At 39.9% G+C, this 23,254-nt stretch overlaps 1 protein-coding gene and 1 pseudogene across 1 annotated transcript; both read left to right on the top strand.

Annotated features, from left to right (window-relative positions):
* The first annotated feature begins 7,016 nt into the window (after positions 1-7,016).
* LOC146589568 (T-cell activation Rho GTPase-activating protein-like) lies at positions 7,017-12,109 on the top strand. The gene is given in 6 exon segments (XM_085316091.1): positions 7,017-7,053; positions 10,723-10,883; positions 11,400-11,491; positions 11,589-11,663; positions 11,665-11,782; positions 11,972-12,109. Coding segments are annotated over 6 exon segments (621 nt in total).
* Positions 12,110-12,152: 43 nt separating this feature from the next.
* Positions 12,153-13,047, top strand: LOC146589567 (T-cell activation Rho GTPase-activating protein-like; annotated as a pseudogene).
* Positions 13,048-23,254: the final 10,207 nt, after the last annotated feature.

The following is a 23,254-nucleotide window of genomic DNA, read 5'->3' as shown; positions in this document are numbered from 1 at the left end:
ATGTGAAAACAAGGAACTATGTGATTGAGGAATACCATTTAGCAAATTGTATCTTTATGTCCAGAGTGCGGTTTGTGTCCTTTCTTTCAGCTGTCTCTCCAGTCCCCTTCCTTTTCATTGTCTTTTGTTCAGGAGCTCATCTTGCTGTCTCTTCAAAGAAGTAAATAGTCTTATTTCAGTGAGTCACTTCCAGTTTATTCAGGTTTACTCTGATGTGTATGAAAAATTGCTTAAGTTACCTTATACTGTGGGTTAGGTTCATGGTTGTGAATCTTTATTTGGAATTTTGTGTCGTAAAGCCAAATTTTCTCTGTACAATGCCCCCGTAACACATTCAGTCAGCTTCTAGGATGAAGTTCAGAGAGTGTACATCCACACAGAGCTACTTACTCTTCATAGTGATGAAAAGAGAAGGGCGCTTATTGGACATAACTTGCCAATTTTATACAAATACTTCAGCATTCAAAGTGGATCATTCTCTAGAAGAGTCTGTTTTTCTTCATTGGCTACAAAGAGATAGTAATGTCACTAGCCCGTGTGGAGATGTCAACAAGGTAAATATCTACATTAGGCAGACAAATCCTGTATTGGAGCCTAAATATCAGAGACCACCTCTGTGCTGGTACTCTCAGGTGCACTTAAGCTCATGTGGAAGCTCCCCTTTGTCTTACAGGTTTCCCTAGATGCCCAGGAAGGGGTGTCAGTGCCTGCAGAGAGGTGCCAGATGGGGGTAGGGACCTCAGCTCCTCAGCATTGCCAAAAAGCCTGAGAGGGCTTTTAGTCTTGCCAGAAGTAGGCACAGCCTTCTGTCCAGCTGCACAGGGTGCAGAAGTCACCCCTTCCTCAWCATCCTCTGCTGAGGAAGTTTGCCCAAGAAGGGAAGAAATGTATCAGTGGCCTGCGATGGTTTATCACTGGCCTATGATGGTTTGAAGTCACAGCTGCCATACACTAAAAAATACCCTGACTGCCAGGGATTAAGACCATCCAGGATGAGATGAACCTGCTCATTCTGCTGAAGCCAAGCCACCTGTAGGATTATGGGATTTTTGGGAGGGAGCACAGAAGCAGATCAGAGCCTCTAGCCCAATGAGAAGCAGAAAATCCTGATCTGGGGCCTTTATTCCATCATTCCATTATTTTTCTATACAAAATGTACAAATATTTTGGGGAGGGGTACCTGAACCCAGATTGCATGCTTCCGCTGAGCAGCTTTACTGGTCTCCAYGGTCATAACCCCCGGTGCTCTGCTGATGGGAGAGTCAATGACCCCAGAGAGGGCTGTGATAACCTGACTCCTTGCAGGGAGCTTCATCAGCTCTGCCTGGCCAGGGCATCCTGCTGCATGAGCACCAAAGCAGGCTCCAGAGATTTAGTAGTGGCTATGCCAGAACCTCAGCCTAAATTACCCAGTGGGTGCCTTTGTACTTTTCTGGCCTTAAGTATGTTATTGCCCCAGGAGACAGCAAAACCAAGGCAGATAAGCAGTATCATTCAAGAAGGACAGTMTGGGTGTTTCAGCAAGGAGTCTTACTCGCTGCAGAGATTTTGGCTGGGATTTAAAAAAAGGAATCATCTGGAAGAGGAACATACCAAGAGTCTCCATACAGAACATAAGTGCAATTACAAAACAGCTTGAAACATAGTGTATGTTTAAATAAATTAGTTTGTAACAACCCTGCTATGTTTTAAGCAGTCTGTAATATAATGTGCAAATGAGGCACAAGAATGCTGATACAATCTATCCCTCCATCCACTTTTCAATTTGTGGCAGGTTGTTGTAGTGGTAAACACAAAGTATTAATAAATCTACTTCAGAAGTTAAATTTTTCATATATATTCATTTGTGAGCTTTTAATGGTTCAGCAAATGAAATCTACAACAGCTGGCTGAGATATACTTAATATGATGTAGTGTGTGAGATTCATAATAAATTTAATATGATCACCAATACTGAATAAAGCTATAAAATGATTTATTGGAACAACAGGGAATTATATGGTAGATCTTATGTGGAAAATAAAATTATAAAATGTTAATGAAATAGGCATTTAAAACTGGAGTTATAGTGTATAATTTATTCCATTATTAAAGTATTAAATTACTTTTGTGCAATAAACCAGGATGAATGTAAGGCCAATGATTATGAAGATGACAAGTGGAGAAAGTGAATTAGAATGCATTACCATAGTAAAGAATAAAATGGATACAAATGCAGCTATATAGTTACAAAAATAAACTTTTCCCTCTAATAAAAAGGCTCATCAAAAGGGCAGAATATATATGTGCCACTGTGGGTATTTTTCAGATTTTGTAAAATTTTCCAGATATAAACCATAAAAGAAGTACAGCTGGCCATTTTTTTTTTAATCTAGATTTCTTTCTAAATCATTCTAAGGCAAATATTGTTTCAAGTTTTTATTTTTCATTGTAGTTATTTTAATTCATTTCAGAAGTAAGCTATCTTGGATCATGCAAGACTTTTCAAGTAATCTGTATTGAATTAGTACACTTTCAAATGACAGATCTTTTTTCCCAAATCAGAAATTTATTTAAAAAAATGCCTTCTACAGTGGAAAAAAATCTTATAAAAAATCCTGAGCAGAACTGCTTAAAACCTTGTTAAAGTCGGCCTAGGCAACTGGAACTAGCTGCAATTTCAGACATTMCTACTGGTTCAGTTTACCAGCCTGCTGAATTAGGCTGCTCCTAGAGGTGGAGGTGAGAAAACTCAACTAAGCTGTTGAAATAAGAAACATTTTTGAAAAACTGGTAAGACTGATGAGTAAGTTAATATTTTATGGGAGTTATGAAACTGAGTAGTAAATTATGTTATGCCTACCCTACAGAAAGTAGACTATAGCAGTACTGGGATCAGGGAGGGAGGAGAGCAGGAAGGAGGTAAGGGGACAGTTAGCTGTGTTACAGCTGCCTCCCAAAGACTGGACGGGATTCCCATGACCATGACTTCCTCACTTACACAGATTCCTCTGGGTAGCTTCAAACAAACACAATTTTTTAGCCTTATTAAACTAGCTTCCAGTCAGGAAGACTGTAGATCGAAACACCTGAGACCACGATTCAAGTCTTGCCAGTACAGCTGAGGCAGTGAGATACGTATGTGTAGGTCTACCTAAAGCAGAAAATGAAATCTCTAAGGCACAAAAAGAAAGGAAAAGTCTGAAAAGGGAGAGTGAGGAAAAAATGCAGTGAGAAAGAAGAATAGGTATCTGATAATAATTAATGTAAAGACTTACTCAGGGAGAGAAATGGGTAGGAAACACAGTGATAACCAGAAGTGTTAGCAAGAACGTGATAAAGAGGAGACATAGATAAGAGAGATGAGAGTGGCCAGAGGTGAAAGAAAACAAAATAATTTAGAACTTAAATAGGCAAAATTCTTAATCATGTCTTAAATCTTTCTAGAGACAAAAAAGTACTTAACCTGGTTTCAGAATTTATGTACCTGCTAAGTTGTCTTGTCTTTCCTAGAACTGCAGTATTGGTGCACAAAGAAATCAAAAAAAAAAAAAAAAAAAAAAAAAAGACTTAAGAGAAGTGGAAGATGACAAGAAAGAAGAAAGCTGAAAAAGAAAGGGAAAATGGAGGAAGAAAAGGCAAAATAGCAAAATATATACAACTTTGGGACAGAAAAATTCAGGTTAGTTTATTTGGATTCGTTTCAGCCTATGATTTAGGGGTGATCAGGTGACTTATTACAAGCAAGGCCTCTCATAGCCAAGCTATTTGCTGTCACATTCACATCCTCAAGCAAAACTGTGCTGTCAACTCCATATTTTCACTTTCAAAAAAGTTACATTACACCCCTCTCATGGTGCATAACAGAACTAACATGGATTCAAAAGACTGCGGAAGTAGAGTTACCTTTTCAAATTTGCAAAATAGCCTGATATAATTGCCCTAGAACTTAAGTTGCCCCACTTAATTTGGCACATAAAGTTAATTCCTAAATTTAATCCTCTAGCTGTCCACATTTGTAGCTGTATTCCCATGCAATACACCTATGGATGTTCTAGGGCAAAGGTCTAGTAATACTAATTATTGCATGTTAAAACTATCTTCTGGTACAAATTTCTGAAGCAGTATGAAACTGAAAGTTAATAACCAACTTAAAATGTATACGATTTCAAAGAAAAACAAGTGGCACAGAAAAAGCTGTATCAATTGTATTTTTCAGTGGCATAGTTTATTCAATCAAGAACACCTGAAAAACAAAATCCAGAAACATATTAATCACCTTTCTTAAAAAAATTAGCATTAAATATAGATTATCTGAACCAGACCCAACACTTCTGTTCTTGGATGCTGCAGAAACCAAGATCCTTTCTCCATCCATTAGCAGTTAAGACAGGTGGGAATCATTTCACAGATGTCTCATCTACTTTAGATGTTAGATGTCTCATCTAGCCACTCAAAGCTCCTTTAATGGTCAATGGAGAGAAACAGATTATTCAGCAGACTTTTTTTAGTTCCACTGCAATCCACTGAGATATTGCTGTGAATAGATGAGTGTACTGGTGAGGCAATATTGAGCTTTGCTGCAATATTGTAGGACTGGATGTAATCCGGAAAAAAGCCACAAATGTAATACAAAGATTGGAGAATAACATTTTTAAATTTCTCTTTCTATTATTGAAAAAGTGATTAAGAGTCAACATCACTGGAAAAAAATAAAAAAAAACAGCTGGATGAGCTCTTTAACTACTGGTGAAAGGCACAATGGTAACCAGGGGCTGGAAGTGGAAGTCAGAAGTGAATTAGAAATAAGGAAAAACTGTAATAGGAACTGACAGTCAGAGCAAACCTCCAAACAGAGCACAGGAGTTGCTTGGGTATCTACACATTTCCAAAGGCTCAATGATTTTTGGAGGACAGAGTTTAACTAACTACATGTTTTGGGGTTTGATTCATAGATACCTATATGAAATTGAATGTCTTGTGAGATACAGAATGTCAGACTTTATGGTCCAATAATCTCTAACCTTAATCTTTAGAAATGTATGAATTATTTAAAAAGTTTAATTATCATGGTTCAAAGAGGGAACTGAGAAAAGCTACTCAGCTGTTTTGAAAAATGATAATTTCTTTAGGTGCTTAAATATTGCTCTGAAACGTGCATGTGAAAATTTAGGACACTATAAAGAAACAGAATCTGAAATTCCAAGAAATCCATTTCTTTACTTAAGAGTCTGAACAACTTTAGTTCTAATTTCGTTAGGAAAATTCTGAGATAATGGAGGATTTTCTGAGCGTGAGCATTTTTTGCAAGACTGATAGTACAACACAAGAGATCTTTGAAATACTATGTGTACTTTATACCCAGTAGGTTTTAAATATGAAAACTTTACTAGCACTAGATTCCTGAAGAAATCTTAATACAGCTGAAAAAAAGTATCTGGAAATGTTCACAAAATATTCTGTTAGTGTTTTTACATATCTCAATATATCAGTTTCCTTACGAGTGAGTGCTACTATTTTTGAGAGAACAGACTACATCATGGTAATGCATTGACACTATAGAATGTATTTGGTATTATTTGAAAGTCTAATTTACGCTCTGTTCAAAGAGCTGTCTTTGTTGTTGTTGTTTTTTTTTTAATAAATCCAATATTTAAAGGCTATACAATTTGAGCCTTACTATTTTTTTCCTACTGGGAGCCACCTACAATTTTTCTGTTGAACATTTAAGCAACAAAATGGTGTGTTCTGCTTCTAAAACTGTTTAAATTTGAACAGTCACCTCTGTCTTATGGTAACAATTGAAGTATATCCTTTAAAAGGCAAAGAAAAACACCCATCAGTTTATACTTTAAATTAAAATATTAAACATGGAAACATGAACATGATTGCATTCTTATATTAAGTGCAATTGGAAGCTCTCCCTGTGGAGAGATCTTATCTGTCAGGATTTCATTGGTATGTTTAAAACAACAGTAGGACCAAAGAGGACTCTTCTTTCTTCTCTGCTTGGCTGAGACTTTATCATAGCAACGACAGGTTCAGGTGACTGACCAAACAAATGATTGTAGCAGTGTTGAATGGCATTTAATGATAATAATCAACAAATAAAAAGGCAATATTGAAGTTCAGTGCAAATTACTCATACAAAATTTATCAAGCAAGTTGAACTTCACTCAGCTTCATAATGCAAGGCAGCTGACAGCATTGATTATTGAAGTATCCTTCAAAATGACAATTATTAATGTGAAAGCAAGTTAAGTAATCTTCACAGATTACACAGCACTATGCACAGCCTTCACTTAGGCTAAGAATCTATTTGATTTGATTATCATTTCCCTTCTCCTTTTGTTCTCTTTGTCTTGTCCTTTTCCAGATTTTGTTACAATCTCTTTTTCACTTGCAGAAGTCTATGGGAAGAAGAGCATGTGTTTTTGTGTTTCTTACCACCTGTTAGAGAAAAACTATTTTCTCTTCTTTTTCAGCAACCATTCCAATTTTTCTGTAAATCATTCCTTATGAAATCCAACAATAATATGCATACTCTTTACTTCAAATGTAATTAGACACAAACAGCACACATTAGAGAGCAGGCCAGTTGCCACTTCGTGGCCTGTTTGTGGTCTGGGACTTGTACGACAATCAGCAGCATATCATGTTGACTTGAAAACAGCCACTGAACCACCCAAAATATTAAGATAATACTTTTAATGGAATGTTTTGCAATAATTCACCTCGGAAGCAGGTATGTTATCTAACTGAGGGCTGCCTGCTCTCCAGTGAACTTCCATGGTCTCTCCTCCTGTGTATTATATCTCTTCTCGAATGTATGAAATATAGTACCCTGAAGCAGCTGCCTTTTCATAAATGCTTCAGAAAAGAATTATTCTGTAATGTACACTTAAACTGCTTGTGGCTTAGAAGAGGGTTGATGTATTCTGTCTGAGCTTATTTTCACGTATTTTTGAAAAGGTCAGTGTCCTGGCTTACCTAATGGCAAAACCATCAGTATTCTTGTCAAAGCAAAACTTACAGTCATGACAATCTACAACACAAGTGAAACAGTGACTGCAGGTAGGCAGAAGACCACATATTGGTTATTAGCGGAATGTCAGCGGAGTGCAGATGAAGTGACTGAAAAAATTACATGTGCCTGCTGATTTTCGAAAGAGGATTCTAAGACTGCTGCCCTTTGGGAGCAGAATTCATATATAGCTCTGCAGCATATTTAATACTGTGTTAGAGCATCATTATCACTCATCAGTTATTTGCACAAAGGTCCATTTTCACATAAGAAGCTTAATTTGAAGTGTTTGCCAATCTCTTTGCTCAGGTAGATTTCATGGGCTATGAGGTAGCAGTGGCTGAACTCCAAGGAGATGTTCCTTATGTGGAAAGAACTATTGCTTGTAAATTGTCCCTCATCTCTGTAGGAAATGCAGGAGAAGTCACTTTAAAGACTCTTACGATCTGAGGCTTCGCAAGTATCTGGTTAAATGATCTGACGGGTYGTATTTGACCTCTGGCTTCCTTGTGCTTGAGATCAGGGAAGCATTAATTCTTTACCAGTTTATCCTTCACGGCAAAGACGAGCGCCTAGTGAAGATCTATYGCTTTTCCTTAGCTTTTTGAAATTTCTTCCAGGTGTATCTGTTTATTCCTATAATTTCCTACCAGCAACACCAGACTAGTGGCTGAGACAGAGGGTAGAGCTGGCAACAATTTTTTTACAATTAAGTGATTTTTGTAAAATGTTGATTTTTCAAAACATACATTTTTGGCAGGAATGTAAGTTGGGAAGTACCTTCCTTTGGAAAGGATTCTTATGTCCAGGATGGGATCTGGTCAAAAGGAGAAACAGGGAACAGGAGACCTGATTTTTTCACACTGTAAGTATAAAATAGTGACTGTCATGGACCAGAACATTTCTGACATCTCATTCCATAATACCGATTAGGGCCCTCCTGTTAAGAGGATCATATGTTATTCCCAGAGGAAGAAATCTCATTTCCAAATCTGAATTAAAAAACACTGAAACCAATCTATTTGGTGCATGATAAAGTATTTATAAACCATTTACCTAACCAGGCAATGTGTATTTCTTCCTCTAGTATTTTAAGACATTTCTTAACAAAATAATATCCAATTTCCAATATTTCCARTATTTCCAATGTTTACTTYTTAATTTTAGAGTTTTTGCTGTAGACAAGAATTGCAGTCATTGCCATCTAATGGCCTTGGCTATCAGGACTACGTGAGTATTAAAAGAAAAATCAGGATTTTCCCATCTTATTATCACCTTTTTTATTGCCTGGCATTTTCTTGACTTTCATGATATCATTGTTTCTCTCCTTGTTCATTCATTCACCCAGTGCTACCTTTTTGAAAGCCTTTGCTCCCACTTTTTGTCACGTTCTATCCATATCCTTGCAACTATATGATTGTTATAGGAGTTATCTTCATCTGAAAGGGTTCTCTAATTAATGTAAGCGCTGGGACTTCTCACAATTAAAACTTGCTCTCCAAGATAGCACACTCAGCAAGCCTGCCATCTACCTTGGGATATGACAACTGTAACTAAATTTTTAAGGTTGATTGTTTTCTCAGAAATGCTAATTGAAAACCATGTCTGGAATATAAAACTAGTCTCACACTTGCAATGAGAAAATGTTTACAAGTGTTTTCTCATGACTTAGAACTTATTTCTATGTTTATTAAATTTCAAAAAATTCTTATGCTTCCTAGGACCAACACTAACGCAGTATCACAAAACTCTTACCAAATACATGGATATAAACAAAATTGCAAGAACACAGATTTCATGGTGTGTGTTTTAGCTCACACTCAGTGAGCCAATTTCTGTTATTGTCTGAAGGACTTCTACAGAGGAAAATTTCCAAGGCAAAAAGTAACTAAGTTCAAGCTGCTAAAATACAATTAAAAAAAATGAAGACAGAAAATAGGTGTTTATTTTATCTAATAACCAGTCACATATTACTATTGCCTGCTCGGAAAAACAAGGAATTCTCAGTTCCTCAGAAATGTATATAGGTTTTTAAAGTATTATAATTCAGTGTACAACTAGGTATTTCTGGCTATATTAATTTTTAAAATTCATTTCATTTAAGCCTCACATTTTAACAGAAAAATTCAGAACTAAAATACAAGGATTTTATAACAGAATATAAAAGGTTCTTTTAAAAATCTRCTTTTCATGATAGTTGGCTTATTTTCCCAGAAGACAACAACCACAGGTTTTTATATAATTAAACTAGATTAAAGTTGTGCATAAAATAAATACAAAACATTGTTACAGGGAAAAAATAATTTAGCTAAACCATGGCAACATTCATYGAATCAGCTACAGCATAGCCATTTAAAATGGCAAGTAATTTGTCCTTTTGAAGTACTTTTCTTCGTGGAAACAATTAATCATTAAAATTAACATTAAAAATATTTTTGCAATATTTGAAAAGATACTTTCTAATAGTGATAGGTTGTTATTTTCATTTAATAAACATATTTATTAAACATTAAACACTTCCACAATTTCCTATCCCTTATAAGGATGGAAAGAAATCTGATTAACCTGGTATATACTAGTTAATTGAAATACAATCCAAGACAAAGCAGAGCCAACGTCTCGTGATTCAGGTTTGCTAGTAATTGGGTAGTAATTGGGACATGATTAACAACCTTACTTAAAAACCTTTTTAAAGATCTCAGCATAGAGGCTCAAGTTTAGCTCAGGTAGGTGGGGTTTTTTGTTGTTTTTTTGTTTTGTTTTGTTTTGTTTTTTCTTTCCTTTCTGTGTCTCTCATCYGGCAAAATTCCCAGGCTGGACCCTATTTTTTTAGGGTCTCATTCTTAAGGGCCAGATAATATTTATATATCATAGATGCCTTAAATTTAGTTTAAACTTATTATAGATATATCAAACTTAGTGCCAAGCAAAGAGACAATCTTGCTAGCAGGTAGCAAGGACACAACGCAGGGCAATATTGCTTACCCTCTTTGACCCCTTCACTGCAGGAGGTCAGAAGCAGCTTTTGGTGTGCTTCAATTTAGTGTTCTCCAACAGCAAAACAGCAAGTAATATATATATATCCACTTTGTCTGTGCCCTGTGACTGTTTCATCTTGGCAGAAATACTAACAGCTCACTGTTTTAATATTTCTATCAGACATCTTACAGAGCATGGATTAGCAGCTGTATGGCACTTCCTGGGATTTWCAAGGCCACTTCATGCATCTGCATCCTTGGAGATTTTCGGAACCAGACAGGATGAGGCCCCGAGCAATATAATCTATTTTTATATTTGTCTCTGGTTTGAGCAGGGATTAGACCTGAGTTCTTCCAACCTAGATTTTTCTGTGATTTTGTAATTTCTACTTGAAAACAGTGGCATATTGGTATCAGGGAGAGCTACTTCCAAGACTGAGAGTTTAATCTCTTTCTCTTCAGTCTCAAAATGATAGAACTTCACCCTAGAATTCTCTCCCAGCATCATGGAGAACTTAAACTTATCCCAATTTTCATGTAAGTACTGAACAGTACAAAGAGGAAGCATGCCTCTAAGTTCAAAAACAGCCAGGGACCTCTCCAAACGGCAATTCTCTAGGAAGACATTATGCTCACTGATGTCCTTCTGCAACAAATAAAAATTGCATTCATTAAAAATTCGGAAYCCAAGTACAGCAGAGTGCACCTCCAAGGCCAAAACAGTCTGTTTCTTCCTGCAAGAGCTCCTGGCTAGTCTGTATGTGAACAGACCTGCCACTGAGGGCATATTCAGGAAAGGTGCCAATGAGAAGGCCTGCAGGGAGTTGAAAGACAACCTGAACAGCAGCAGGAAAGTTGATCTGGCAAGCAAGCCCGTACACTGGTTGGCAGTGGTGCTGAAGGTGAATTCCACTGACTTGCAGCTGGGAGAGTGCATGGTCAATCTGCATGGGCCCACTTTAGTGTCTGGATTGACTTGGGTGGGACTCTGAAAGCCGAAAGTCAAAAGCCAAAACCGTACTACGTAAGATTCTAAMAGCCAAAAGCCTACTGAAGTCACCCTCAGTGGTTCAGCCTTTGGACAGTTTGGCCTTCTTCTTTGCCATGGGATTTTCAGTTCCACTGGTTCTTCCCCTGGGCAAGTCACTTGCTCCGCCTCCTCCTCCGTATGCCCATCTGTGAGGAATCCTAAGATCGAGGGGCGGACCGAAGGCTGATAGGAGGTGGGTCTCCTTCCTTCCCTGAGACCAGAATGCTCGGCATGGACCTGCACAGCCCACTGCTCTTTCAGTGGTGAGGAGCAGCTTGGAGAACAGATAGCTCAAAGCTAGCTGCCTCCTAGCGAGCCCAAGTCATGGAGATGCTGCCTCTCTGCTCGTTGGTATAGAGAGCCTCAACAGAGTGCCTTGGCCTTGCAGAACTTCCTGACAAATATCACCTCCAAACTCCTCCTGGCTGACCTTGCGCTGGAGAAGCCCAGCCAAGAAGAGAAAATGAGGCACCTGAGAGAGTAAGTTTTGCAACCAGAGCCACACTTCTGGCTTGAAGGAAAGAAGAGCGGCTCCTGCAGCCTGCATTGCTCTCGCCTTTTGTTTGTGTTCCCTTAGGGTGGCTGCAAAACTGCTGAGAGCCAATCTCCTCATGCTCCAGTGCTTGTTCTTGCTGCTCCGCCACATCAGTGAAAGCAGTGAGCAACTGGACAGATGCCAGCAATCTGGCAATCTGTGTGGAGCCAAATATGTCGAGCCCTGACACAGACAGTAAGCTCCCGCTGGATGTACAGAAAGCAAGGAATGACAAGGTACGCTGAGTTCAGCACTTCGCTCCCCCTGCTAAGGGGGACCTGAGGCAAAGGCTATCTGGTTTGCATTGGGCCACATGAGGCTAGAGAGCTACAGTTGTGGATACAGAAACACCCGTCAGGAGCACAAAAGGCTGCTCAAAATGTTTGCAACTGTTCAGACTGATTTCAATAGCTTTCTGTGTGCAGGTCACACTGTTGGTGGAGCTCCTCATAGAGAACTGCGCCACAGCATTTGGGAAGGGCATTGCCTTACTGTTCAGGCCCTTGGCTGAGGAGTCCCTGGAGCCACACCAACAGCTCCCCACAGGTATGAAGATACACTGACGATTGTGCTGGGCCAGGGCAGGTTCAAATTCTTTCATTGCCTATGAGGCAATTATCTGTGGAAATGCAGAGAGATGCTGAAGGCTTCATAGGGTGTGGCAGTGTTTTACTATGAGAATTCTTTGCAGCAGTTGAAAAGGCACCTGCCAGGGGTGTCTGGTGCCACAGGGAAAGTCCCCTTGTCTCTTCCAATGGCCACTAAAAGCTAAGAGACTTTTTATTCCCACAGAATACCCAGGTGCTGCTCAGCAAAATGGTTCTGCCAACAAGAGCCTGGAGATGAAGGCAGCCCTCGGCCTCTAACCTGCAGCAGCTCAAAGAGGGAAGCACTTYTGTGAGCAGCAGCCATCCAACCTGTTTTTATGCCCCCTCACTGACTCATCTGAAGAATGGTCTCAGCAGAATGGACAGGAGCATCTCAGAGCCAAACTTGTCCTCCAGACAACCTGGAAGACAGGAGGAGGCACCTGGAGGTAACCACAAGTGAGGACCACTCTTCTGTTCAGCAGGAGTAGCTAAGGTCTGAGAACAAGGCAGTGGAAAAAATGCCTTGCTGTCTTTTCTTCTCAATTATCAAACCACAGCTGGCACTGAAAATGTCCTCCAGCTGCTCCCTGGAGAGCTCTTTTTCTGGTCACATGGTTGGCTCTTCACCAGCTCTCCACTAGTTTGGCCCACTAGGCCCCCGGAAAGCTTTTACAGTGGGCCGCAGGCTTTTCCCATTAAGGCCACTGAAGACAGCAGGACAGCTGGCAGAGAGATCAGAGAGCACTCTGGGTCGTTCATCGTTTGCAAACCGCAGGAGAACATTCCATTAAAATCCAAGATTCTGAGGGCCTGGGAAAGTGGGTTTTCGTAGAGACAGCTTCACAAGGAAAGACCATCAGTTCTCCTGCAGAACTGTAGAGGAGAAAAGGCTTGACTGCAACAGCCATTAGGCAATGGCAATGTTGAATAAGCAAGACCCCATTTCCAGTCAGCTGAGGAAGTTTTCAGAGAGGTGGTATTGCGGGACAGTGTGGGCAGAGGTGGGTCTCAGMCTGGCAGTACTACTTGGCATAGGGACACATGCGCAGCCTTGTGCAGGTCTGCATGACCACAGGGCCGTGGGACAGGTGAACTGCTGCAGCACCTGGGTTGTCCTGGATCCCACTGCTGGCATGCAGGCAAGGCCTGGGACCCACAGCCATGGTATTCCTGGCACCCACATTGGGTTCTGGGACAAGCTGACCTCACAGCCCCCAGCACTGCTTGGCACCTTCGTGTCGTGCAGGAGCCCCCAACTGCTCCTCAGYCACTGTGTGCATGTGACCCGGCACCAGCACACATGGCACCAGCACATCCTGCTCTTCCCACATGCCATTGCCATCTCCAGCTTCAAGTAAGGATGCACATCCTCACCCTCCTTCYTCCTTGTCACTGCCTCTGCCCAGAGCCCCTGGGCACATCTCCTCGACCTAGGGGCTCCCATGGTGGGATGAAGTGCCTCCGTGGGGCTGCCTGTACGGCATCTGCCTTGTGCCAGATGTGCTGTGCCAATTCAGTGTGGAGGTGCCATAAAAACCCCGTGCCTCCTGCTTCCCCATAAACTTGAATGCCAGCGGAGGTGCCAGGAATTGTAGTCACACTCTTGCCTCTTGTTCTTACTCAATAACATCTCTTTAGAAGGAATACAAAGGCTGCCAAATCTTGCTTGCTGAAGCCAAGGCTTGGGCTCTGCCCTGGGAAATGGCTGTTTGYGGAGACCTCAGGATGGCTGGGGTTGCCCCAATGGCAGACACCAAAGAGTCAGTCCCTGCTYCTCCTCCTGGCAGATGCAGCTCCACCTTCCAGCTGAAGCACTGGGTGCACCTCAGTGACCTGTGGGTGCTGTGTCGCGAGGAGGCAGTGGCAGTGGAGAGGCCATAGGACAAGGAGGAGGTCTTTGGCCTCAAGTGCAGGGACACCCTCATCCTCTTCCAGCCCACCAGTCTCTATGTGGTCACTTTTGGGTGAGCATCCCAAGGCAAGGCATGTCTCCCTGTCCCATGGCACTGGAGTTGGCCCTGGCCGGAAGACTCTCCCCATCTCAGGTGAGATCTGTTTGGGTCCTGTGTGTGTCCAGAGGAGGAGGAGTAGAATGGGCTGAGGCTGTGTCTGCTTTTTGCTGCCAGTCACAGTGGTGAAGCGGTTTTGGCTGGACAGCATCCTCAGGTGAGCTCTGCTGGGGAGGGGGGGAGTCAAGCWACTTTTGGCCTCAAGGTGAAGGATGAGGGGTGGTGCTGATGGAGCTGCCCTCAGGAATACCCAAATATGAGTGGGGGTGCCGTGTGTAGCTCCTGGGCAAAGTGGTGGGAGTTGCRCATCCTTGTGGCTACARATGAGCAGCAATGCATGGGATCTGTCAGCAYAGCTCCTGGCTTGCAGTGATGGGAACCCCATTCCACTGCCATGTATCYCCATGAGCAGGAGACCCATGGAGARCAGAAGTGAGGGCATTGCAGGGTGGTGCTCCATGAGGACAAGTTCTGATCAGAGGGAAAGGAAACCAACCTTGCCGAGGTACCCTGGTTAAAGTTCTTGCTGAACTCTGAACTCTATTAGCAATCAGGCCTTAGTGCTTGTGCCACCAGACAAAAGAGTTAAAACTAAAGAGGGACTTCTGAAGGCTCTAAATTTACAGGGGGAAAGTTACAAGTTACAACTATTTTTTGAAGAAGAATCTGTATGCAGAGCTTGATCATCTTTGAAAGTGATGGCAATTGAGTGACACAGGTCTTCAACATCTGCTAAAAGACAAATGTTATGTCTATCTTCAAGAAGGTCAAGAAGGATCCAGGAAACTACAGCTGGTCACCCTAACTCAGTCTCAAGATCGTAGAGCAATTATTCTTGGAAATTACATCCAGACACATACAGGACAAGAAGGTGATTGGGAACAGTTGGCACAGATTTACCAATGGCAAATCATACCTGCCTGCCTGAGTGCTTTCTACAACATGAGAACTARTTTAATGAGCAAGAGCAGCTCAGTAGATGTCTTTTACCTTGACTTCTGACAGTGTGCCACAGCTTGCTTTTAGTCAAAATGGGGAGATGTGGACTGGAAAGGTGGATTATGAGGTGAGTAAAAAATTGGACCATTAAGCTCAAAGGGTTAGTAAGAACAAGAGAGAGCCTAGCAAACAGGAGGAGTGAGACCAGTTGAGGGCTGGTCTTTTAGTAGATGGGCTGCAGTACGTGATATGTGAAGAGAGGCTGAGGCAACTGGGATTGTTTAGCCTGGAGGGAAAAAAGATAGTTAAGCCAGGGCCAGATCTAATTGCTATCTTCAACAACTCAAAGGGGAGTAGTAGAGAGAACAGTGCCAGTTTCTTTTCAGAAGTACACAACAAATGACGAGACAACAGTGACAAGTTGCATCATCAGGGCAATTCTAGCGAGACATAAGGAATAAAATTCACAGACAGAGTTCCTGCTAAGCACTGAAACAGGTTTCTCAAAGAGGTTATAAACTCTCTGTCCCTGATGATAAAAGCTCAACTGAGCAACCTGAGGTAATGAAGTGGGTCTTGCTTTGAGCAGGGGTTTGGACTACATGGCTTGCAGAGGTCCCTTCTAACATATGTTAATCTGGAATTCTTAATAATTTTATCACTTCCTCTTTTTCATCTGAAGTTCAAACTTAAATTGAATTCTGCCTCTGATGAGTGACAATAATCAGGCTAGATATGAGCATAAGAAAATAATGGTTTGGTAACAGCTGAAATATGGCTGTCATTCAGCATTTTCTGTCATTTATGCTCCTTGCTTTTTAGTATTAGTGCCCAGGCCCTTTCTCTTAATTGTTACCACTCACCAGCTAAGTCCTCGGGTATTCTAGGAGAAAATGAATAACACATGGTCACATGGATAACAGATATTTGTGAAACCCATTACCATGGTTATAAGATTATCTTTTTATGTCTTTAAGATTTACTCTTACAAATTTGTTTTGCTGTTTTTCCTATCTATTCATGCCTATTTTAATTAATTTCTAGCATGATGCAGTCATGCATGACTTGAATTGCAAGAAAAAGGCTTCATCATAGTGTTAAAGTCTAAATGTGCTATATCATAGGCCTAGCAAAACAATAATTGGTATCACTGAATCAAATGGATGAGCAAGAGGGCTCTCCTTTATGTGTATGAGTTAGAAATCTCAAAGCAGATCTCCCACTTCAGAGGTACAGATAGACCATACTGTCGCAGGATACGATTCCTAAAACCTGTGGAGTTGAACAAGTCTTTCGTATGCGTTTTCATCGTATCATTTGGCTGTGCATATCGATAAACCTCAAGCCCACATACTCCTTCACCAAACTCATTCTTCATTCATTTTCCCAGAATCAGGGTCCCCAGTTTTGTTCTGTTTTGTATATCTTTATTATTATTATTATTATTATTATTTAATCTGTGAACTGTTTGGGTGTCATACCTACCTATTAACGTTTTTTTAGCTTAACGAGATTTACAGTGTTTTCTAACTATTCCACCCTTTTGGCCTGGTGTCCAGACTCCAGTTGTAGTCAGTTTCTGGAAAGGATGTATGTTATTCCTTTGCTAATCGCTCGAGGTAACACATTAAGCCCTTAAWTTTGCAGGTAGGCTACCTGCTTGATAGTTCTTAGTTTTCTGATAGCTATTGCGTATCTTGCCATAAATTTTTAAAAAATGGCCAAAATGGTTGCTGTTTTATAAACTATTTGCCATGGCTTTCAGTGTATTAATGAGTCCTTTATGGTATTAAGCACACAGAAGGATCTAAAAAACAATGTATCTGATTATTTAGTCTGGAGAGTAGTTTTCACTGAGTGAGAGAAGCAACCACTTGTATATCCTGCCAGCTCTTGGCAAGCTGGCCGACCTGGCAGGCTTCATCAGCCAGGAAACAGAGGCAGCATTCAAATCCTCTTTTTTGAGCATCTTATAAATCCATCTATTTTCATTTTCTCTTTAAATTTTCTCTTCTAWTTTTTTCCCTTATTTGCCCCATATTTTTCCCAGCTCTACCTCTGGCAAAATGGGAAGTGAGAGTGTCACATTGGGGGGTGAGGGTGATGTTAGGCAATGAAATGCCTTTTTTCCACTGAGCTTTCAGATTTATCTCAATCTCTTAATAATTTCAGAGATTGTACATGTAGAAGAATTTTAYTGTTATATTTTAAGCTGAAAGGACTTAACTTTATGATTTATATCACTTTTCACTTGCTTCCCTAGAATTCAGTAATTCAAGTTTTGAAATAAACATTCTGCTTACGATTGTGTATTGTATTTTTATGAGGTTTATTATTCTGTATATTGTATTTGTTATGAGATGTATTTATTCACAGTGATATCTTTTAGCTTGCAAATCCAACAGCTAGCTCATCTCTCCATTAACTTGTTGTCAATAGCTCACTCAAATGTGCCTAACTTATTTAATTAAATTAAGCTTCCTGAACATTATCTTTATCATCTTCTTCTTCTAAGTATTCCTGCACTCTGCCATGCTTGAAGAATGACACTGTGCTCTACCAACAAGAATGTTTTCAGTGTGAAGTACAGAAGTACAAANAAAAAAAAAACTCTTAACATTAAAAGACCACTCTTAAAAAAGTTATCTTTGGGACAGTCATTTTAAAGTAAAGATACATATATATATTTCTAACTTACCATCCCTGTCATAAGATCTCAAACTCCAGTTACTCTTCCCATTAAAAAAGAAGGATTTCCCTTCTACTCTCCAAAAGCTTTGTATCTCTACTACTGAGGTAGTATTTTGTATTCATTTACAGATGAAAAAATCAATCACAGAGGCCTGAGCAGTCAAAATGTTAAAGTAAGTCATTGTCAAGGCAGTAGATTGATCATAGATGTCCTGGCTCCCAGTTTGCTGTTAGTTCAATAGAGAGATCCATGTCTTGTTGTTCACATATATGCAATGATAAATGACATTTTTTTTTTTTCTTTCAGTGCTTAAGGAAAACTCAAGAAGCAGGTAGCAGTGACTCAGGATACCACTGATGTTTCCTAATGGAAGCACAGCCTTTGGTGCTCGCTAACAATTCTGCTCATCAAGCAGAATGTGGACTCTGGGAGCAGTGAATAGTCTTCTGGATAATGGACTTCTTGAATCACCCTGATAAACTCCAGGGGTTTATGGTCCAGGGTTACCCCTCCAGGGTATCATAATGAATGCAATAACTGATACTGAAATAAATACTGAAGAAAAGGTAATGATTCACTAGAAAGACATAGTAAAAGGACTTTCAGTGGAGTATAAAGGCTTTGTCTGGAATAGTAATATATTATCCTGTGTATCTATCTAGTAGCCTGGCACATCCACCCTTAAGCGACAGGTTTGGTTCATTCCCATAGAGATGATCTCTGATTATTGTTATTTTTATAATACTTCCTTCCAACGGTTAGCTGAAAGTGCTGTCCACAGGCTGTCCATTTTACTAAGATTTGGAATTCATTATGGTCATTTTACAGAAAAAGGAGATCCATTTTCTATGCCTAAAGGCATTAGCTCCATATGTTTCTGAAAGAGCATGATCAAGGTGGTGTGTGGTGATGAGTGAGCAATTGACCAGAGAAACTTTCTGTATCCACTTCAGCATGATAAAAAGGTAGTGCTTTTCAAAAGGAAACATTATAAGCTTTTTTTTTTTTTTTTTTTTTTTTTTTTTTTTTTTTAGTACAGAGAATCCATTTTTTTCAGATAGTAAGTGCAAATAATTCTATGACATTTAGTTGAATATAAAATAATATAAATGACAGAAAATAGGAAAATACTATAGCAAAGAGGACAAAAAGATTTCTGTATAAAATTGTTTTCATCTGGACAGAGCCCTAAAGATAAGAGGTAGTAGTCTACTTAGTTGCTCTGAGAGGAAATTGATCTTACAGTTAATTTTAAGCCCTTACAAATTAAAAGTAAACAACTGTTTTAATATCCCACTGAGACTCCTGGATATGAGCTTCCATGGCTTGTTCTCTTCCTTTTGCCCCATGGCGGGCTGTGCAGCCAAGCAGCATTGATGCAGTCTTGCTTGTGGGCTGGGCTGGGAGTGCTGGGAGGTGTCTCACCACGCACAGAAGGAAGATCGAGTCTCTGCAAATCCCTGCATGCAATGCCTGTGTCTAGAGCTCAGTTATGCACCCTTGGTCTCTGGCATTCCTGCCTTTTACTTCKACTCTTGTCAGCCATGTAGGGATGGTGGGAGATTAAGGTGGCATTTCAAATTAATATAAATCCTCTAACATGGTTATTTACATTAATTTTGCCATAATTAGCTTTTAACAGTAGAAAGGGAGGAAGGAGCACAGAGCTCCTTGACATGAAAAACTTTTCTAGAAACTAGAAGAAAGGCAGACACAAAGCTGGTAAGTAATAACAAATCCCATTGGCTCTATCTAGTAATAGAGTGAAATGCTTTTTGCATTTTATGTTTTGCAATTCATGACTCGGTTTCTTAGGCTGTGAGTACTGTTCTCTTCCTTAGTTAGTAATGTAGCAAAATCAAACACAAATGAGCTACCCTGTTGCAACATAAATGAGGTTTTCACAATTTGTCTGCAATTTAGCACTGAAGAAATGCTGAAGTCCAAAGACATGACAATCAATTAGTAAAGAAGAAAATATWTTTGAAAGCTGGTGAATTGCAGTGGTTTCTGCTAAGAAAGAAAGATTGAGAGAATTCAAAAAAAAAAAACCTCATTAAACATGAAGGACAGAACAGCAGGAGTGAAGGTTGCAAAAAATGTTCCCAAATGGAAGTCAGAAAAGGAAAGCAAGGAAAAAAACAAACTGCCACTGAATATAAAGCCGAGAGTCTGATTCCATTCTCCTATCTGGAAGATGTGAGAACACAACAAATGTCTAATGTAATAAAGACTAGTCTGAATGAATTTATCATTGGAAGCACAACCTTCACAAATTTGCTTGAATATTTTTGTATGCACTACTAAACAGATCAGCATGTGTGAAAGTCATAATATACCCATATTTCATGAAAGTATTTAAAACCGTACTGTGCAACAGAATATTTTGCAGAATATGGAAGGAATACAGGGCAGATATCAGTCAAACACAACAAACACTGACTTGGGGACAAAAATCCCCAAATGGTGTGGAACACAGGAACACTTCTTTCCTTAGCTTTATTGTTTCTATGTGTCTATCATTGTTTCTGTGTGTCTATCATGAGGCAAAGGGAGTATTTCTGTACTATAGTGTACCTACCTGTGGAATGAATGCAGGTTGTCCTGATATGATGGCCTAGATCATCTTCCTACAATATAGACTATTGCTTCCCTCTTGCTGAGTTTTAACAGTGGGGCATACTCTCAGTCCCAGGATCATTCTTTTCTTTAACATACTTTGGGGTAGAGACACCTAGCTTAGAACTGTATTTTTGGTTTTCTGGTGAAGAACTCATCCTTCAGCTGAAAGCCATTTCTTCAGTGAGATGTGGTTTTGGAAAGCCTCCAGCACAAGGCTCTCCTGGAGCTGAGTACCAAGCCAGAGTTAAAAAGAAAGATGAAATACCGGCTCCATTAAAATCAATGGAAAAGCTTCTGATTATCTTAATGGATTCAGGTTTCCTTTCATGGGCTGTATTTTCAATTGTTAGTGACTCGCTTGGGTAGTGAGACTCTTTGCCTCACTTACGCATAATCAAAAAAAAATAGGTCTTGAATCCCTTTGTTGGCTTTTATTCCTTTCTGTGGAAAGAACTATATTATTACTAGATACTTTTGTTTTCTGAAGTCCACAATGATTGTTGAGAAAGTTATTTAGCAGTAGGGCTTACTCTTAAAGGTCATTCTATTGCAGTACCAGTAGATGTTCATAAAAAATAAATTGCTTTTATCATTTGATCATTTGTAAAATCCAAGCTTTTATATGCTTGAAAAATGTGGAAATATTTTTTTCCCTTTTTGGCTTTTAGGATATGTCTCAATGCCTCATTCTTTGAACACACTCAAAGAGGTTGTCTTTGCCAGAATTTTAGTAACCTTAAACACTTACTTACTAGATATCCCCCTGATATTTTGATATCTCATATGATTTATATCATTCTATACCATTTAATCAAGGTCATGTTTATGCAGACAGTAAAATTGTCTCCAATAAGAGATTTTCTGTTCAATGGATTTTTGTCATATGAATGCATGTTAGATAAGAATATTATTCCTTTTTCTTTGTAATATGCTTGATCTGCAAAACATCTGGAACTGAATTCTAAATCAGGCATAGTTTGATTATTCATTCTATTGCTAGGATGATGTAAACATTAACATTACACAAATGGTAAATTAACTGTAACACTCTTGTACAAGTCATCCTGAGTGAAAATAGAAGGTACTTGATTTTTAGCTGTGTTCCACAGCAGATATTGACAGAACTCTGTCAATAACTCTGATAATAATCAATAAATCTGATACAACAGAGTGACATTCAAAAATAAGCATAAGATGTAGTAATGTTAATCATTAACCTCATAAGAAATTTTGGTGTTTGAACCTGCAGCCTCTGTTCAGCCACTCCTGTACCCTGTGTACCAGTTACAAAAATGAGTAAGTTAATACTTCTGAGAGGGCAGCAGCGTTTACATGGACATTTTGTTGCACCTCCATATCTAAAGAAAATGAGGTCTGAACCCCAGACAAGTCCAGTGCCCCATGGGGGAATGGCAGATGTAGCGGGAGGTGTCTTCTCCAGGCTAAGGGGGAGCCTGGTGGCCCAGCCTGCTCCTCAATGCTTCGAAAGGGAAATGCTGTGCACCAGCAACACACCTGGGAATGGCCGATTCCAGGCCACAGACYGTAGGAGTTGCACAGGGGTCACTTGGAATAAAATAGCATATTACTAATTCAGTTGTCGTACACACTTTTTCATATTACAGCTGTCAGTGAAAAGTAGTCAAAAGTTCTTGTTGTATGCTATGTTTGTAAGCAGTGATGCTATCTCATTATTTTCAGGACTGTCTGCAATTAACCTCTTATTCTGAGGGTGGTGAAAATGTTCAGTAATAGCTTACAACATTTCAAACAAATTTCAAAGCATATCTTTGTCACTCTAGTCACTCATAAGGGAAACAATGCTCCTTTACTGATTTGCATGCATGCTGGTCATAAATATTTTTTATCCTTAAAATAATATATTTGAAAAAAGGAATAAACTTGATTAAAAGGACTGATGGAATGTCATCTTCATCTGAATTTTGATAGTTCCTGAGTCTTGAACATAAGTAACATAAGCAGTAGTAAACTTGTTGAAAGATTTAAGTGTTTATCCTGCCTTCTAGAGTTGTATGTGATGAATACTGACCAGAGGCTAATTTCAGAAATGGAGGCAGTATACATTGCTCAGTGGAATGTACAGTACTCTAATTTACAAGCACTTTGGTGGCTATTTACACAAGCAATGTAATGCTGAATTGCTACTGACTGCTATATTTCCCCCTCAAGCTTATTCTATGGTAACATGTCTTTTCCAACATTGATAGCTTGACTGACCTAGGTGTTTAAAAGTTAGTCTTCTTGGTCTGAGTTAAACACATTACCCTCCCTCTATGGTCGTAGAATCATAGAATCATAGAATCAGTAGGGTTGGAAGGGACCTCTGGAGATCATCTAGTCCAACCCCCATGCTCAGCAGGGTCACCTAGAGCATGTTAAGACAGGGTTGCATCCAGGCAGGCCTTGAATATCTCCAGAGAAGGAGACTCCATAACCTCTCTAGGCAACCTGTGCCAGCACTCCGTCACTCTCACAGGAAACAAATTCCCCCTCATGGTCAGACGGAACTTCCTGTGCTTCAGTTTCTGCCCATTGCCTCCTGTCCTGTCACACGGGACAACTGAAAAGAGTTTGTCCCCGTCCCCTTGACACCCTCCCTTCAGGTACTTATCCACATTGATAAGATCCCCCCTCAGGCTTCTCTTCCCCAGGCTGAAGAGGCCCAGCTCTCACAGCTGTTCCTCCTAGGGCATGTGCTCCAGCCCTCTGATCATCTTCATAGCCCTACACTGGACTTTCTCCAGTAGCTCCATGTCTCTCTTGTAGTGGGGAGCCCAGAACTGGACACAGTACTCGAGAAGAGGCCTCCCCAGGGCTGAGGAGAGGGGCAGGATC

This window comes from Rhea americana, unplaced genomic scaffold (assembly GCF_003343005.1).
Source record: "Rhea americana isolate MKP2758 unplaced genomic scaffold, rheAme1 scaffold_45, whole genome shotgun sequence".
Classification (NCBI taxonomy): domain Eukaryota; kingdom Metazoa; phylum Chordata; class Aves; order Rheiformes; family Rheidae; genus Rhea; species Rhea americana.
The sequence above is the reverse complement of the archived record's forward strand: the minus strand, read 5'-3'. Positions and strand labels throughout refer to the sequence as shown.